This window comes from Lemur catta, chromosome 19 (assembly GCF_020740605.2).
Source record: "Lemur catta isolate mLemCat1 chromosome 19, mLemCat1.pri, whole genome shotgun sequence".
NCBI lineage: Eukaryota > Metazoa > Chordata > Mammalia > Primates > Lemuridae > Lemur > Lemur catta.
The window spans coordinates 22,451,836-22,468,301 of record NC_059146.1 but is presented as its reverse complement, the minus strand read 5'-3'; the positions used below and the strand labels follow the sequence as shown (position 1 = coordinate 22,468,301).

General features: G+C 57.6%; 3 protein-coding genes and 1 long non-coding RNA gene across 9 annotated transcripts; 1 reads left to right on the top strand and 3 right to left on the bottom strand.

Annotated features, from left to right (window-relative positions):
* Window positions 1–1,620: 1,620 nt before the first annotated feature.
* KLK10 (kallikrein related peptidase 10) lies at window positions 1,621–5,401 on the bottom strand. Of its 2 annotated transcripts, none has more exons than XM_045531018.1 (6): window positions 5,279–5,401; window positions 4,734–4,838; window positions 3,937–4,120; window positions 3,046–3,320; window positions 2,689–2,822; window positions 1,621–2,204 (listed from the first exon to the last, which is right to left on the bottom strand). In XM_045531018.1, the coding sequence occupies exons 2-6, from the start codon at window positions 4,822–4,824 to the stop codon at window positions 1,920–1,922; spliced, it is 969 nt and encodes a 322-aa protein (XP_045386974.1). In that variant the 5' UTR covers window positions 4,825–4,838; window positions 5,279–5,401; the 3' UTR covers window positions 1,621–1,919. The 2 variants fall into 2 exon arrangements, with proteins under 2 accessions (XP_045386974.1, XP_045386975.1); XM_045531019.1 differs by having other exon boundaries at window positions 2,002–2,236.
* On the top strand, window positions 4,632–12,103 carry LOC123623760. 2 transcript variants are annotated; one of them, XR_006730021.1, is made up of 4 exons: window positions 4,632–4,672; window positions 6,269–6,395; window positions 11,895–11,920; window positions 12,017–12,103. It is a non-coding gene; the product is annotated as an uncharacterized LOC123623760 (long non-coding RNA). The 2 variants fall into 2 exon arrangements; XR_006730020.1 differs by lacking the exon at window positions 4,632–4,672 and adding an exon at window positions 5,001–5,196.
* On the bottom strand, window positions 7,056–11,272 carry KLK11 (kallikrein related peptidase 11). Of its 3 annotated transcripts, none has more exons than XM_045531022.1 (6): window positions 11,190–11,272; window positions 9,525–9,600; window positions 8,954–9,110; window positions 8,309–8,574; window positions 7,653–7,789; window positions 7,056–7,500 (listed from the first exon to the last, which is right to left on the bottom strand). In XM_045531022.1, the coding sequence occupies exons 2-6, from the start codon at window positions 9,562–9,564 to the stop codon at window positions 7,348–7,350; spliced, it is 753 nt and encodes a 250-aa protein (XP_045386978.1). In that variant the 5' UTR covers window positions 9,565–9,600; window positions 11,190–11,272; the 3' UTR covers window positions 7,056–7,347. The 3 variants fall into 3 exon arrangements, with proteins under 3 accessions (XP_045386978.1, XP_045386976.1, XP_045386979.1); XM_045531020.1 differs by lacking the exon at window positions 11,190–11,272 and adding an exon at window positions 10,334–10,410; XM_045531023.1 differs by lacking the exon at window positions 11,190–11,272 and adding an exon at window positions 10,334–10,410 and having other exon boundaries at window positions 7,695–7,789.
* A 236-nt stretch (window positions 12,104–12,339) lies between the features above and the next one.
* Window positions 12,340–16,079, bottom strand: KLK12 (kallikrein related peptidase 12). 2 transcript variants are annotated; one of them, XM_045531016.1, is made up of 5 exons: window positions 16,043–16,079; window positions 15,524–15,683; window positions 14,402–14,661; window positions 13,314–13,447; window positions 12,340–12,495 (listed from the first exon to the last, which is right to left on the bottom strand). In XM_045531016.1, exons 1-5 carry the CDS (start codon window positions 16,077–16,079, stop codon window positions 12,340–12,342), a joined length of 747 nt encoding a protein of 248 aa, XP_045386972.1. The 2 variants fall into 2 exon arrangements, with proteins under 2 accessions (XP_045386972.1, XP_045386973.1); XM_045531017.1 differs by lacking the exons at window positions 14,402–14,661; window positions 16,043–16,079 and having other exon boundaries at window positions 15,524–15,650.
* Between the last annotated feature and the right edge of the window lie 387 nt (window positions 16,080–16,466).

Genomic DNA, 16,466 nt, shown 5'->3' with positions numbered 1-16,466 from the left:
GTAGAGAGAACATCTAAGTAATTTCCTCAAGATCACACAGCAAGTGATTGAAATGCATTTCCTTCTCTAGGATAAGTAGGTGAACTCCTACTTATCCTTTATAACCCCATGCAAATGTCCCCGCATGTAAGAAGCCTTTCCTGACCCCTTCAGGCAGACTCCTTGGACCTACCACGGTGCATCCTGTGCCTCCTTCTGGTACAGTAGTGACCCATTTGCGTTACTTGTGCTCTCAGCAATGTGTTGGGCGGTTCTGAGTGCCAGGCACTGTAGCAGGTGCTCAGAAAACCACACTGAACAAATATCTGCATCTTTGCCCTCATGGACTTTGTGGGGAGAAGGGACACAGACCATTATGAAGTAAACAGACAAATGAGATAATTCCAGCTCTAACAAGTGCTATGAAAGAAATAGACAGAGCAACAGGATTGGTGACCGAAAGGGGACCCCTTTAGCCAGGGCAATCCAGGAAGGCCTCCACGAGGAGGTGATTTTTTGAGCAGAGACCTGAATGACAAGAATGTAAGTCTTGCCTGTCTTCCTGACCTGACTAGCAGCTCCCTGAGGGTAGGGCCTGGTCTGATTCATCTTTAGGGCCTGGCAGAGGACGTGGCTCAATAAACATTGTGGAGTGACTAAAGGAACGGGTCAAAGGAACTGCCTGGAGAACTGAATCGAGTTTTCAGTTTCCTACCTACCTTGCTTCTGATCGTTGGATGACAAAGCCGGCTGATACACCTGACTGACATTTCCTGGGTGTGCTAATGGGGGTGGAATGTGGAAGAGGCCGTGGAAGACTGTGTATGCCAGACTCCGTGCTTGGACCTTATTCCCCCAATCTTTTGTGGGTTCCGCAGGGGTCCACGGTGGTTACCACTATGTATGTCCCCCGCACTCAGCACTGGGCCTCACACACGACAGATGCTCACTAAGTCGGTGTTACAAAGGGGAAACAAAAGCAGCCCGTGCCTTATGGGAAAATCCTTGTTGTGCCTGTGTCTAGCTCAGGTTACTGCTCTGAAGTCCAGGCTAAGCTGAGACACCGAGACACAAACACCCATCAGCTTTGCCTGGATTTTGTGTATAGACCCCATCACCCTCCCAGGATAGAAATATTTACACAGAGACAATGTCGGGGAGAGGAAAACAACCCTTCCCCCCAAGTTTTCAGGACAAAAATCTCAAAGCCGATTAATAACAAACAAACTCAAGATTTTCCCCTACATTTCAAAGGGGAGCTTCTTGGCCCAAACTCAGCATTTGGGGTGGCAAGGGTCCTCTGGGCTTCCCCACCCCCTCAGCCCTCTGGTCTTGGAGGATGGGATGGATGCAAGGTGACTCCCAGTGTCCTCATGATGGCAGAGAAGGTACCAGATGACTCAGAGCCAGCTTAGTTCTGCTGGGACGGGAGGAGATAGTGTTGGGTGGACCCCAAAATAGGAAACAGTGGGAGGGGTGAAGGAAGTGGTTAAAAGGTATTTCCTGGGACTTGGGAGGAAGACGGGGAATGTGATTCTCCCATCAGCCCAGGTGGATGGGCATGAGGGGTGGGATTGAGGGCTACCCCTACAAACCTCTCTCCTGGACAGAGGCACACGTGCTGTCACCAAAATGTGGTGAGATCATGACAACCGGTAACATTTATTCAGAGCTCACCACCCACTGTTAAGGCTTACATGATAATTACCATAAAGATTTACACACACGCGTTATATCATAGTCTCGCAACACATCTAAGAGGTAGGCACTTCATTGTCCCCATTTTGCAGGTGAGGAAACTGAGGCACAGAGAAGGTACTTGGCTTGCCCAAGGTCACACAGCGGGGAGCGGTAGAGGAAGCCAGGTTGGGTGACTCTGATAACATCTCATAGAGACTGGGTGACCACCGGCTTCCTCGCTTGTCTTGAATGAAACTTTGTCACCACTTTCTCTGCGCGTTGGCTTCAGTGTGGACAGAGAATGGGAAGGAGGAGGGGAATGAGGGGAGAGGAGAGGTGTTAACAGGTGTGGATGGTGGCAGAGGTCCGAGCACTGCAGGGTGGGGAGGAGGAGAGCCGGTGAAGGGATCTCTGGCCGTCTGGATCAGCTGGAGCGTATGGTTTTCTTGATCCAGGTGTTGTATTTGCAGATCTGGGTGTAGACGGCCGGATGCTGGGCAGATCCGCAAGGGTAAACTCCCCATGAGAGGATGCCCTGGAGGGTCCTGTCACAGACCAGGGGACCGCCCGAGTCACTCTGGGGGTGGGAGGAAGAAGAGAGCAAATAAATATGCCAACGTGAGAACTGCCACTGTGGGGTCTGGGGCAGCGACAGGGAAGGGAGGGGTCGGGGTAGGCTCGAATAAAGAAGAGGTTGCGGGGGCTGGAATTAGGTATGAGGTTGGAAAGTGGGGGTGGAAATGGAGATGGACTTGGGGTCCTGGGTTGGGCTGGGGGTGAGGACGGAGAGGCAGTGAGATTGGAGTGCACGCTAGGGGAGGGGTGGAGATGGATGTGCACATATAGGGGCCCGGAGGGTTAGGAACGGCTTCAGGCTGGGAACGGAGCTGAGCACAGGGATGAGGAGGGGGTTGGGCTTGAGCGTGGGTTTGGGAATGGAGCTGGGGGGCAGGGCCGGGGTCTGCTCTTTTCCCATAGCCTTCCTGCCTTCCCTCCCACGAGTCTGAGCCCTTCCCTGCCAGACCCTACCTGGCAAGGGTCCTGGCCCTGGTCCAGTCCGGCACATATCATGTTGTTGGTGACCACACCAGGGTAGAAGACCTCACATTCTTTAGGGCTCAGGAGAGTGACCCCGGAGCAGGTCAGTCCCCTGTTGTATTTCACTGATGGGAAAAAATGCCAGGTAATCCCTGGGTCCAGCCCGCAATCCTTTGGGACTCAGCGGTCCAGATACAAGACTGTTCCTATCCGGGTCCCAGGCCCCCAGCCCCTCCTGCCCCAGCCCCAGGGGTCCCGGCCCTCAGCCCCTCCTCCCCCAGCCCCGGGAGTCCAGGCCTCCAGCCTGACTCCTCCGGAGACACAGACTTCAGGGCGCCCAGCTCTTGCCTCTTCGGGTGGCCGTGGTACCCCAGCCAGCCACCTGGCACTGGTCGCCAGGCTGGGCACAGCGGTAGGGCAGCTGCAGGGTCTGGACGCGGGGCCCCAGTACAGCGGACCTGGCCAGCTTCAGCAGCATGAGGTCGTGCTCGTCTGTCCGCCCTGGCAGGATGGGGCCCGAGCCCTGGCGGTACTTGGGGTGGATAACAGCATGAACTGCCCGGCGGAGCTGCTCGCCCTGGAGGAGCAGCAGGTGGTCATCCCCAACTCGAGCCCACAGTGGCCTGGGGGAGGGAAGAGCCACATGGGAGTAAAACCTTCACATAGGCACTGGGCCTGGACTCTGAGTCCATGGGGAGGGTACAGAGTGGGTTGGGGACAGACACCTGGGTCCTGAGACAGGAAGGGTCTGAGGGAAGAGGGGGTTGGGGGAAAAGGGAGCTGCGGGCCTGGATTCCTGGACACTGGGAGGAGGAAGCAGGTGTTTGAGCTCCTGGGGGTTCTGCAGGAATTGAGGGCTGGGGACCTGGACTCCTGGGAAAGTCTACCTTATGTTTTCTCTGTGGTGACATCCAGCCCTTCTTCCTTCAATGGGGACTCCTAAAGTGAACTTTTTCCTTAAATTCTAAATTCCTGACCACACCAGACCCTGATTTCTGTCTGTTGCATGCAACTAGCCACTCCTCAATAGAACCCTTGGAGAATCAGCCGACAGCAGTGATGGGCCCAGGAATGAAATAACTGGGAAGGACCACATCACCCCCTGGCGGCCACAGCACAAAGCCCCGTCTCTCCTCCTACAGGAAGCCCTCCAGGGCTGACCCCATCTGGAGCTGCGAGAGTTCCAAGGGCCCCAGCCCTCCCCGCCCCTGCCCGGATTCCTCGAGGACCGCTTCCTACTTGTTGTTCCAGCAGTGCGCGGCCGTAAGCACCCAGTTCTGGTCCACCAGGACGCCCGCGCAGTGGAACGAGAGGCCATTGAAGAGGGAGACCTGCCAGGGCTGCGAGCCGCGCGGGCACGGGGCGCCGGAGGCTACGGGGTCCGAGCCAGTGTCGTTTCCGGGGAGCAGCACCGCCTCCGCGGCTGGACAAAGAAAGGGGGACAGGGATCAGGGCAGGCAGGGCGAGGGCTGGGTCTGGGGTCGGAGCCGGGCCGCGGGACCGGACTGCGGGGGACGCGGGCGCAGCCGCAACCGGAGGTGGGAGGGGGGCGCTGGGGGTCCCGCGCGGACCGAATGGAAGTGGGAGGCGAACGGCAGGAAAGTGGAAGGAGGCGGCGATCGGGCGCAGTGGGGCAGGGGGGCGGAACAGGGCGGGGACTAGACGCAGGTTTGGGGAGAGGAGGGGGTGGGAACGACCAAACGGGATGGAAAAGGGGCGAGGGCGAAAAGCCCTAAGGCAGGACTTGGGATAAAACCGCGCAGAGTGGGCAGGGGCGGGGCCGGAAAGGTGCGGAGAAAGGAGGGGCGAGGCGTAGAGGGCAGAGCCGTCCTGGTGGCACTGAGGGGTGGGGCCAGAGTGGGGCGCGACACCCGGGGGCCGCGCCGGAAGAGCAGCTCAGCTGACTGGGGGGCGGGCCCGGCTCCTGGTCGCTGGGTGGGCGCTGGGGTCCCACCGGCAGGAGAAGTGCGCGGAGGTGGGTGATTAGAGCGAACTCTCCTGCCGGCGCCTGTCGCCGACCCTGTCCCCAGTCTCACCGCAGAGTTGCGCCATCAGCAGCAGCGGCAGCAGCTTCGCCAGGGCCCAAGCACCAGAGGCGGCGGAGAGGTGGCGGTGCGGGGGTCTCATGGCCAGGACCTAGGCTGGAGGGCGGGGGTGGGGGGCAAAAGACAGATGCCCTGTCAGAGACCCCCACCTGGCTGTGCCCATCTGCCCAGCTTGGGCCACCCCAGCCCTCGGGGACCCGTTCGACCTGCAGCCGACAATTGCAGAGGCAGGCAGACGGACGGTTTAGGCTGGAACAGCTGTAATGGGCGCAATTACCCTAATGACGCCCCTCGTGGCGTCCTCCCATCCTCTCGGGCCCGGGCTCCCCCCGCGGCCCGCCACGCCAAGCGCGGGGTTTCACCCTCCTTCGCACGTGGAGTAGGGATCCGAGGCTCGAAGCCAGTGGGAGCCTCTTCCAAACCCTTACAGCCGGGGGACTTCCACATCCCGCAGGTAGGGAAATCGAGGCTCAAAGAGGGCCCCACCCATCCTCTTGCAATCCGCCCCAACCAGGGTGGGGTGCACCCGGCTTCACCTGGGAGTCGCCGATCGGAAGGAGGGAGGGGACCCAGAAGTGCCTCTGCCCCGCCGTGTGGGCCGCCAGAATCCTCTGCCGGGGGACCCCAGGCCGGACCTTCCCTTTTAACCCCGAAGAAGCTTCCCCACCCTCCCCCCAGGGATTCACTCCCTCCCTTTCCCTCTGCCTAATTATACTGTGGGTGGGGCTGGCACCTGACCCGGCTCCCAGATTCCTGCTCTGGGAGAGGCCCTGGAATACAGGCTTCTCCCTGTACCCGAAACACCCTTTTGGGGGCTGGATTTCGTGGGAATTCCCCGGGTCCCTTGTTCCAAGAAGAATTCCTAGGTGGTGAGAGAAGGTACGGTGTCCCCAGGGAGCCTGGGGGTGGCGGGACCATAGGTGATTGTTATCGTGGCGGAGGAAGAGGAAACGAACGGGAAATGCATACCTAGAGTGACTACAGGAGAAAAGCCAGAATGCGGAAGAGGAAAGAGGAGGGACGGAGATAAGGGAGACCGAGTAGGAGAGACAGAGACTCATGGAAAGGGAGACCGGCTGACCAAGTCGGGGCCGGGTGCCAAGGCCAAGACATACAGAAACAGGAAAAGAGGGAAACGGGGAGGCAGGAATCTGGGAGCCGGGTCAGGTGCCAGCCCCACCCACAGTATAATTAGGCAGAGGGAAAGGGAGGGATGAATCCCTGGAGGGAGGGTGGGGAAGCTTCTTCAGGGTTAAAAGGGAAGGTCTGCCAGGGGCCCCTGGGCAGAGGCACCTGTTGCTCCGTGGCTGGAGCCCAGCCCGTCGCTGTAGCAGTGGGCTCCGAGTGTCCTGGTGACTAGCCCTTGTGCATGTTGGGGGCTGTCGCCCTGCGTCATACCCATGTGTGGCCATCTCACACCCTCCTTGCCATCCGCCTGTCCCCAGGTGACACAGGGGCCCATCAATCTCAGGAGGCCAAGGCTGCAAGGGGCATTGACTTTGCCTCAGTCAGCTTCCTCATTTTAGGTGAAGAATGGGAGGCTCAGAGAAGGAAGTGACTCATAGGAAGTCACGCAGCAAGTCCACCTAAAAACCGGAGGCCTGAGTTCCAGCTCTGGGCTCTTACTCCTCATTCCGATACCTCCCCTGCAAGGTGAGTAGGACATCAGAAAAGATCCTGAGTTCTGCAGTATCTGAGGGGCATCTTTTTTAGAAGTTGTCTAGCTCAGTGCTGTCCAATCGAACACTCTGCAAAGATGGAAATGTTCTATATGCGCTGTCTAATACAGCAGCCACCGGCCACACGTGGCTCCCCAGTGTTCGAAATGTCGCAAGTCAGATGGAGGAATTACATTCCTGATTTCGTGTAATTTTAATTTAAATAGCCACTTGTGGCTAGTGGCTACTATATTGGGCAACACAGGTTTCCATTAACTAATGAGTGGAGGTTGGAAAAAAAAAAGATAGCTCCCTTTTGTTAGGTTTTAGTATGTGCAGGCTGATTTATTTACTTACTGTGCTGTCATACTTTTGCATGCACAATTTTACAGATAATAAAACTAACTGAGCCTTAATCAGGGAAGTATCACTTGGTAGTTAAGGCATCACCTTGCATCAAATCCTTGCTCTTCTGCTTACTGGCTGTGTGGCCATGAGCAAGTGACTTGGTTTCTCTTTGCCTCTGTTTCCTCATCTATAAAATGGGTACAGTCATAGTACTGACCCCACAAGGTTTTGTGAGGATTAAGTGAGTTGATACATTTAAAAGCCCTTGGACCAGGGTCTGGCACAGAGTAAACACTCAGCAGATCCATTCATTCTGCAACTTTTTATTGAATGCCAGGAACTGTCTCTGGGGCTGGGGGTGTAACAGAACAAAACAGTTATTATCATTCCTACAGTCACAAGTTAGTCCAAGCCAGGATTTGAATCCAGGTCTCACCAATTTCAAACCCCAAGTTCATTATTAAGCTGCAGCATCGCCGGTAGTCAAGGCGGCCCAAAGAAAGTTCGTAAAAGCGCCCTGGCTTAGGATTTCTTCTTTGCAGAATGAACAGGAACCAATCACCAGCTTGAGGGGGCTGGGCCGTGGCGCGCGGTCCTATCTAATTGTTCTTCATAGTCTCCTGGATCCATTCCACATATTTGCAGACTTTTGTGTAGACACCAGGCTTTTTGGTGACAGCACATGGATCCTGGCCCCAGGAGATAATTCCTTGAAGAGAATCGTTACAGACCAGAGGGCCCCCGGAGTCGCCCTGGGCATGGGGAAAGAGAACATAGGTCAGAGAAAAGGGCTGGGAGGAGGTGGGAATGGGTTGGGGGTGAGACGGTGGATGTGGAGGAAGATGTAATTGCATTTGGAGATGGGGTGGGGGTGCGGCTGGAGACCCAGGCCCTGCCCTCTGACCTGGCAGGAGTCCTTGCCCTCTTCCTTAACGCTGGCACACACCATGGTGTCTGTGATGTTGCCAGGGTAGGCGTCCTCACACTCCCTGTGCTCAATGATGGAGATTTTGGCACATCGCAGGGTGTGGGGCAGGTGCACTGTGGAGACAGCATGAGGGGCTGTGAGGAACGACGCCCCCGGGCCCTCCCCCTGCTGCCGCACTTGCTGTGACCGAGCACCGGAGAGAATCCCTGTCCTCACTTGCGGCCAACTCATCCCTCTGCTTGTCACAATAGCAACAGTAATGCTATCGAGTCAATTCTTTATGCTGGTTGCTCTAAATACATTGTCTCTAATTCAGCCCTGGTAGGTAAGTGTGATTACTCTGATTTTACAGAGATGAGAACTAAGGTTCAGAGAGGTGAAGCCACCTTGCCTGAGGTCCTACAACCAGCGAGTTGTGGATCCGGGGTTGCCCATCCCGTCTGTCTCCATCCTCCCCGCCCCGACTTTTCCCACTCTTCCTTGCAACGTATGCCACCCCTGACACCCCCAGGTAGCCTCCTCTTGCATCACTGTGAACCTCATCTCTGAAGGTCCCTCCAGTCCCGTGTCCTTCCGCTGTCACGACCACCTCTCCCCGCTTCCCGCCCGTGTTCCCCCTCTGGAGTCCCTACACTGGGGGCTGGACGTGGTGCCCCAGCCAGAAATGAGGCAGCGGGTGCCAGCGGTGACACAGCGTGAGGACAGGGTGAGGGGTCGCACGGCCCAGGTGATGAGGGCTGGTGCTGCCATTTTCACCAGCATGATGTCATTTCGGTGGTCTTTGTTGGGGAGGCTGTTGTTGAAGCCCGGGTGTGGGAAGGACTCGGTGGCTGTCCGGGTCTGCTCACAGCCATCCCGCCGCTGGAGGTTGTGTTCCCCCAGGTGAACTATGTAGTGGCTGAGGCGGAGAGATGGTGGTCAGAGGAGAGGTAGAGAGAGACATGAGGTGGCGGGGGTGGGGGGTGGGGACACGGGGTGGGGAAGGTGAATGACACCTTCGAGGACGAAGGACCATGGCTCTGCTTCCAGCCTCCTCCCCATCTCCCACCAAAGCCCCCTCCCAAGCCATATCCCCATTCTGGTCCCCAGCTCCATTCCCGACACCTTCTCAGTTCAAACACCCTCTGTCCGCCCACCTGCAGTCCCAGCTAGGTCCCATCGTCCCTGCTGACACTACCCGACCTGCTCCAACCCCATTTCCTCCCTGTCCCCAAGCCCCTCTCCCCACTCTCTCCATGCCAGCCCCCTCCCAGCCCCGCCCCAGCCCCCGCACCCACGGCTTGCGGCAGTGGGCTGCTGTCAGGAGCCAGCTGGGGGCGATGAGGGTGGCCCCGCAGAGCAGCCGGGTCTTCTGGAACAGGGCCGCCTGCCAGGGCTGGGAGTGCGGCTTGCACTCATACCCCTTGATGATCCTGGTCTCTCCCCCTACGTGCCCTGCAGGGGGTGGGGGCAAAGGAAGGGGCTCAGGAAGGAGAGGAGGTGGGCCAGCGGGACTTCTAGAAGTGAGGGCTGGGGGGTCTGGGCCCCCGCCTGGCGTCCTGCCAGGATGCACCGTGTGGATGGAAACACTCCACCCTGGCTGATTAGTAGCCGCTGTCCTGAGCTCTCTGTGCGACCCCACCCCCAGCTTCCCTGGCCCTCCCCTGGGACCCCATAGACCCCCTCCTCCTGGCATCTAAAGGGGAACCAGCACATTGTTATGGCTGCTGCCCATTGAGATGCCATGTGGGTGGTGCTATGTTTTGAATGTCAGCCCCCTCCATTTCCAGACACAGAGGGTTGGGGGTTCCTAGAGATTCAAGAGGAAAGACCCTGCACCCCCCCCACGCCCTCCCCCCACCCCCGTACCTGTCACCAGAGCAAATGTGATTAATCGCAGAATCGTCATGGCCTGGACGGGGGAAAGGGCAGGCCCCAGGTTCCTCTGGGAATAGGAAGGGACACAGGGGCCACATCACTTTCAGGGGAGGCTGGGGGCTGGCTCTAGCTCCCCTCTTCTTCCACCCCTGGCAGCTCCCCCAGGGAGAAACAGGGAGGTTTGGGGAATACCCTGGTTCTCACAGCACCCCAACCTCCCTCCAAACACTTAAAATAAGTATCTGGTATGGTGTGTGGCCTTGGAGAGGCCTGGTGGCCAGAGCTGCGGGGGTGGAGGGAGGCCGTGGAGGCCGTGGGACTTCCTAGGCAGTTTGGAGAAGGTTTTCCTTCTTGCCCATCTGAGACCTGGCTAGGCCCCAGCAGCTTGGGGTGGAGGGACCAGGGGAGCTGGGCCCTGTTGGTAACTGCCCCGTGCTCATTGTCCCAGCTGCAGGGCCACGGGGAGCCTTTGAGGTCTGCCCAGGGCGGAGTAGAGGCCTGGAAAGACAGCCGGACAGCGCTGGACACGGCTGGGCGGGGCTGGCCAGGGGGAGGGCCGGTGCTCTCGCCTGCCCTGGCCCGCGGGGGTGGGAGCAGAGGGCTGGCTCAGTGGCCCGAAGCTGGGGTCAGAAGTCACTGAGGTTGGGGGCAGCCAGTTGGAGGTGGGAGAGGCAGAGAGCCCGCACCCAAGCAGAGAAAGACAGAGCAGAGGGAGAAACAGGTGCTGAGGCAGAGAGGACCGACGTCCTCGGGCAGGGCAGACGCCTGGAGCAGGGTCTTCCCGTCCCTCCTGGACTCACGGGCTCTGGGGCTGGGGCTCTGGGGGCCGGCGGCGCGGTGGCGGCGGCAGGCTGGGTGGAAGCGAGAGGCAGCAGGCAGGCGGGCAGGCTGGGGGGTGGCCACGGGCGGGCCGGGATGGCTGAACTCCAAGCCCTGCCTTATCGCCCTGGGGGCGGGGTGTGTGGGGGTGCCCTCCCTGCCGGCCGCCGGGGCCTCGGAGGCGCTGCCCGCCCGCCTGTGTCACCTGTCCGAGCCCCTCTTCCGTCTGTGCCTCTGTATCCGTGTGTCTGTCTGCACCTTTCCCTTCCTGCCCGTCTCTCTGGATCTCTTTTTATCTGTCATTCTCTGTCTTTCTGTAATTCTGTGTGTGTGTGTGTTTGTGATTTTTCTCTTTCCCTGTTTCTGTCCCTCTGTCTGTCCAGCTTTCTCTGTCTCTTTTTCCATTTGCGCTCTTCTGTCTCTGTGCGCACGCCCTTGCTAATTCTTAGCCTGTCTCTGCGCCTCGCAGTCTCTCTCACTCCGTCTCTGGCTTGCAGTCTGCCCCAAATTCTCTCCTTCCATCTAATCACAGTCTCTGTCCTCCTGTCCCCGCCCCTGCCTCCCCACAGCCCCAGCCTCGGTGGGCCCCCCCACCTCCCGGCTCCCCGGACCCCTCCCTGCTCCTTTCGGAGCAGTGGGGCTGGAGCGCGCAGAGGAGAGGCGGGACGGGAGGGCGGGGAGGCAGGTCGGGGCCTGCGGTGCTGAGACCAGGAAAGAGAAAGGAGCCCGGTGCTGCCTCCTCCCCCAGGGCTTCTCTGGGGCCTCACTTCCCTGTTGACCCTACCTTCCACCCCTTCTCCACCTCCCAGGCCGTCCAAATCCAGCTGTGGCACTTACTCGCTGCTGTGTGACCCGGACCCAATGAATTCCAGTCCCTCGGCCACCTCAACTGCAAACCCCGAGTGCAGTGCGGATCCCACTTCTCCCAGCTTGTTTGTTTTCAGTTAGATCCCTCGGCCTTTCTCTCTCCTAACCAGATGTGGAGCAAGGCTGGGCAGGGCCTAGGTTCTGAAGGCAGCCAGCCCTGGCCTCAAACCCCTGTTCTTCCTCTTCCTACCACTGTGACTACCATTATGACGTGGGACCAGGGACTCCGCCCCTGTGAGGCTCAGTTTCTTCATCTGAAAGATGGGGTGACAACCCTACTTTGGGGGGAGATTGGAATAAGGGCTCCAGGAGGGCTCAGCAAATGTCCCTACTGCTACTACGATCACCCCTCCCTCCCACCGCCAACTCCCTCATGCATTTGGGGAGATACAGTGAGGACAGACCCCGAAGGGTGGGCAGGACCATTTTAAGGCCGGGGCTGTGTCCTCTTGCTTTCCAAGGCTGCACCCCACCCTCAGTCATTGCAGACATATTAAAACAAAGTCACCTCCCACATTAAATATAATGTATCTTCAGTACAGGAGAATAGAGCTGCAATTGGCTGGTGGAAAGAATGTTATGTTTTATAGACATTTAATGAAATGGTCAGGAATGTTGATTTTGCAGTTTTCATTTGGTATTTTGGAGCTTACAATTTTCATTTTCCCCCCTCAGGTTCTTCAAGGACCCTTGAAAAGATTGTAAGTGCTGGGCACTGTTCCTGTTATGCCAGATGGAGGAAAATGGCCCTTATTTTTATTGCTATAAGTAACTTTTTCTACTCTGTTTCTTCCAAGGGAAGACTCTCACCCTCTCTGAGTTCTATCTTTCCACCTGTGAGGTAGGGGAACCCAGTGAGACCTTCTTCCAGTCTCAACCAGCATGAGGACATCAAATAAATAAACAGCCCCTCCTCCAATTATATCATATTTATTCCAGACAGTAACACACTCCTCCTGCCCCACTCATGGGTCTTGGAAGGGCTCGCAGGAGTTGGAGTGCCAAGAAGTTCCCCAGACCACCAAGAGTGGGAGCTGGGGGTGGTGGTGGAGGTGGAGGTGTTGGTGCTCTGAGGGTCAGAGTGGCCCCCAAGTTGAGGGGCGGAGGTAGAGGGAGCAAGTTAGTTGTTCCTGATGACCATTCGGATCCAGTCTGTATACTTGCAAACTTTGGTGTAGACTCCTGGGATGCCGTTTTGTCCACAAGGCCCCACAGAGCCCCAGGACACCAGACCCTGAAGGACTCCCCCACACACCAGGGGACCCCCAGAGTCACCCTGGAAGCGAGAGGAGAAGCAGCATTGTCTGAATAAGGAAGAAATCCTGTCCCCATTTTCCTCCCCAACCCCCCAACCCCATCCCTGGGCTTTGAGGACAGTGGCTCCAAGCTTGGTAATCAAAGAGCACAGCCAGGTTCCCGGAGGACAATGGCAATGGCTAATCAATAGAGGAGAGGCACTGTCCCCAGGGGCCAATCCCAGAGGAGGAGGGCGGGACTCTATAAAGGGTAGAGAGGTCTCTCAGGAACAGTGGCTGGGGCTCTGACCAATGAGAGGAAAGAGCATCATCACCAATGACCAATCCCAGGGGAGGAGGGCGGGACTTCATAAAGTGTAGAGGGTTCTCTCAGGGACAGTGGCTGGGGGCCAGCTGGGTAGAGCAGCTTCCTCTCTGGGGCACCCAAAGGGGCAAGGACGCAGAATCAGAGGGTGAGACGGTCCCCTGGCTCCCTGTCCTGACTCCATCCTTAAATCTCTCTCTCAAGCTGGGGCAGCACCAGCTGGAGGCTGGTATGGAAAAGGCTTAGAGCCCCAGAGACAGTCTGTCTCTGCCAGTTCTTGCCCTCCCCCCGCCCCCGTTTGTGTCCCCGCCCATCTCTCCTCTGCTCCGGCCCTCCCTCTATCCTCTCTGCCCCTCCTTCTCCATTTTCTGGTCCTCCCTCCTATTCTCTGTCTCTGTCTCCCTTGTTTTGTGTGTCTCTCCTTTTGGGCCCCATCTCTCTCCACCATCCTCTCTCCCTGAGTCCCTGTCTCCCATCAGTCACCCTCTTGCTTCAGTCTCTCCCCCTCCCTTCCTGTCCTGGTGACAGGCTCACCTGGCAGGCATCCTGCCCAGCGATGCCGCCCGCACACACCATGTTGTCTGTGATTCTCCCGGGGTACACGGCATGGCAGGTGTCGTCGGAGACAATGGGGAGGTCAAGGCACTGCAGCCGGTCTGGGTATGGGTCTGGGGATGGAAGATGGATGCTGCAGGGTCCCTCAAAGCTCCCCACTTTGAAGCCACATCCCTCCTCCCAGGGAAGCCGAATCCAAGCCAATATCCCTGCCCCCCGCCAACCTGTACTATAATCTTAAACCTCTACGTTTCCAATTTATCACTCAATTTCATAGTGACTCATTATCCCAGATCATTGATCCAGTCTCTTTGACATTTGGCTTTGGCATAACTCAAGGCCATCCTTGTCCCTCTAACCTCAGATATAATGAATCCAGACCTGCCCTTCTTCCTCAGTCCCAGATGCTGTGACCTTTGAACTTTAATCTTATTACCTTATCCCAGCTTGACCTCAAGTCTTCTCTCTGCCTCCTGATCCCATGTCCTTGTCTTCCCCTTAACCCTCAGCCTTAGCTCTGCATCCTCTAAACCTTCACTTCATTGGCTCCAACTCCAAAGTGTCCTCTGATCCTAGTTTATTTGACCCAGATTTCGTGACCCCAAACCTTTGCCCCAAACCCTGTGACTCCCGATCTGAGATATGTGATTTCTGAGTTCTGATAGAATTCAGATTTCCAGCCTCAGATTCTGACCAGATTGTGCAACATCTGGATCCCATGACCTCAGCTCTACAGTCACCTCTAACCCCAGCCCATGCCCAGATGACCCTTGATGCCCAGATCATATTTATATATGCCTTTTGCTCCAGTATGATGACCCCGACACACTCTGACCTCCAACCACATCTCTGACCTCTGACCCCTGACTCCGTAGCCAAACCCTTAACCCTTTTGACTCCCAAGACCCTGATCCACCAAGATCCCTGACCCCAAGCCATGATCTTGATGTTTGACCTCACACCCTGACCCTTTGCCCATCCTTCCTCTGGGTGTCATGGCTCCAGGCCTCTCACCCTACACCCCAGGCTTTTATCCACCCTGGCCCCTGACCCTGGGGCCCCCTTACTCCATGGATGGTTGGTGGTGCCCCAGCCCGAGATGTGACACTCGGTGCCGGCAGTCACACAAGTACTGGGCAAGGGCAGGGTCTGGACGCCTCTGGTCAGGCGGACGGGCATGCCCAGGCGCAGAAGCCGGAGGTCGTGCTCGTGGCTCTTCAGGGATCCCTGGTAGCTGGGGTAGGTCACGGAGAAGCCGCTGCGCCGGATCTGCTCCGTCCAGTCGAGCTGGCTGAGGCTGTGTTCCCCCAGGCGCACCCAGTACCTGCTGGTGGTGGCAGGGGCTCAGTGGCAGGCAGGTAGCCCTCCCGCCGTCCCCCTGCATGGGCCCTCCCAGGCCCCCTGCCTCTCTCTGGAGCAAACTGTCCTCTACGTGTCTCTCTTCCAGGTTCTCAGTCTCTATCTCTGTCACCATCTTTTCATTTCCAGTGTTTCCTGTCATGCCACTGCCTCTGTGTCTCCTGATCCTCTTGGATGGTGAGGCCCACAGAGGCAGGGACATCTGTGTGTCTTGTTCACCGCCTTAATCCCAGCGCGCAGCCTGGAGCACGTGTCGTCAGTGCCGCCAAGTGAATGAGTGGATGAGGCATGGCCTCTCTTCGTCCTGCTGCTCCCCCCCGCCCCCCCACCCCCGTCTCTCTGTCTCTTTGCATATGAGCTCCCCTTGCACAAAAATCGTCAGGGCATCAGTCCTAGCAAGTCCAACCTCTCATTTTACAAATGGCGCCTCTGAGGCCCAGAGAGGTGTCAGCAGGCATAGTCTCTGAGGCTGCACAAAGAGTTTGGGTCAGACATGGGCCCAGGGCTCAGGCCAGGTCAGGGAATGGCTGGAGCTAGTGGCAGATGTCATATTGGAAAGAAGGGGGGGCATGCAGGAAGAGAAGGAGTAGGTGGCAGCTTCCAGGACCCTCTCTGGCCCTCCGCCCACCACACTTTACCCTACCCAGCCCCACCCAGGCCCACTGTTGAGGAAGTTCTACTCCTTGTCTAACCTCAGACTCTCTCTTGTGGCAGAGCCAGCTTCTTACCCCTTGGCACTCTCCCCCACCCCCGTGAGCCTAGTCCCGGCACTCTCTTTCCTGTAACGCCCCCTTCGCCCACCCCAGGAAGGGACTCAGACTGGGGCTTACCTGCCGCTGCAGTGAGCAGCTGTGAGGACCCACCTGCGGTCAATGAGGACACCCCCACAGCGCAGGTTGTTACCCTCAAACAGCCCCACCTGCCAAGGCTGTGAGTTACGCTGACACTCGGTGCCATTCATAATCTTCAAGGTGGCTGCCTGGTTGAGCCCTGGGGACACGATCATGGGTCAGAGAGAGGAAGGGAGAGACAGAGATGGAGAGACACAGAAAGAGAGAGAAACAGGAGAGAGAGAGAGAGAGAGAGAGAGAGAGAGAGAGACTGACTCAGCCATAGAAAGAGACCATGCAACACCAAAGAGACACAGGGAGAAAGATGCTTAAAGGTAGGAGGGAAATAGAAGAGGAGCTGGATCAAAAGTTGTAGGAGCTAGAGACAAGCAGCACCCCAAGAACTTGGGGTAAATGAAGGCACAGAGTGAGCCCTTCGCCTCCTCAAGCAGGCTTGGGGGCTGGGGCTGAGATAACGCGGTGGAGGACCCAGCCCCGTCCTGCCCCAGGAGAACTCACCAAAAACACACAGGAGCAAAAAGATGGTGATGCTCATGGCAGGCCACCTCCAAGGTCTGAGGGAAGAGGTGGGGGATCTCAGAGATCACCCTTTTTCCGGGGCCCTCACCCCTGCCCTCTCCTCTTCTCTTGAAAGATCACTGAGGGGATGACCTGCTTACCCATCTCTACCTGTCCCCACAGGTCACCCCCTCATTGGTGACCACCTGATCCATCTCACCTGGTCTCTTTGTCTGTGGGATCCTCTATGTGCTGTCACCGGTTCAGCCTGTCTCTCTCTCTCTCTCTCTGCTATCTCTCTGTCCACCTACCTGCCTGCCCTTTCATCTGCCAGCCACCCGGCCAGCCAGCTCTCCCACTCTCCACCTGGATCCTCAGCCGCTTGTCATGTTGCCCAACCTGTCCCCTTCCTTCCGTCTGTCAC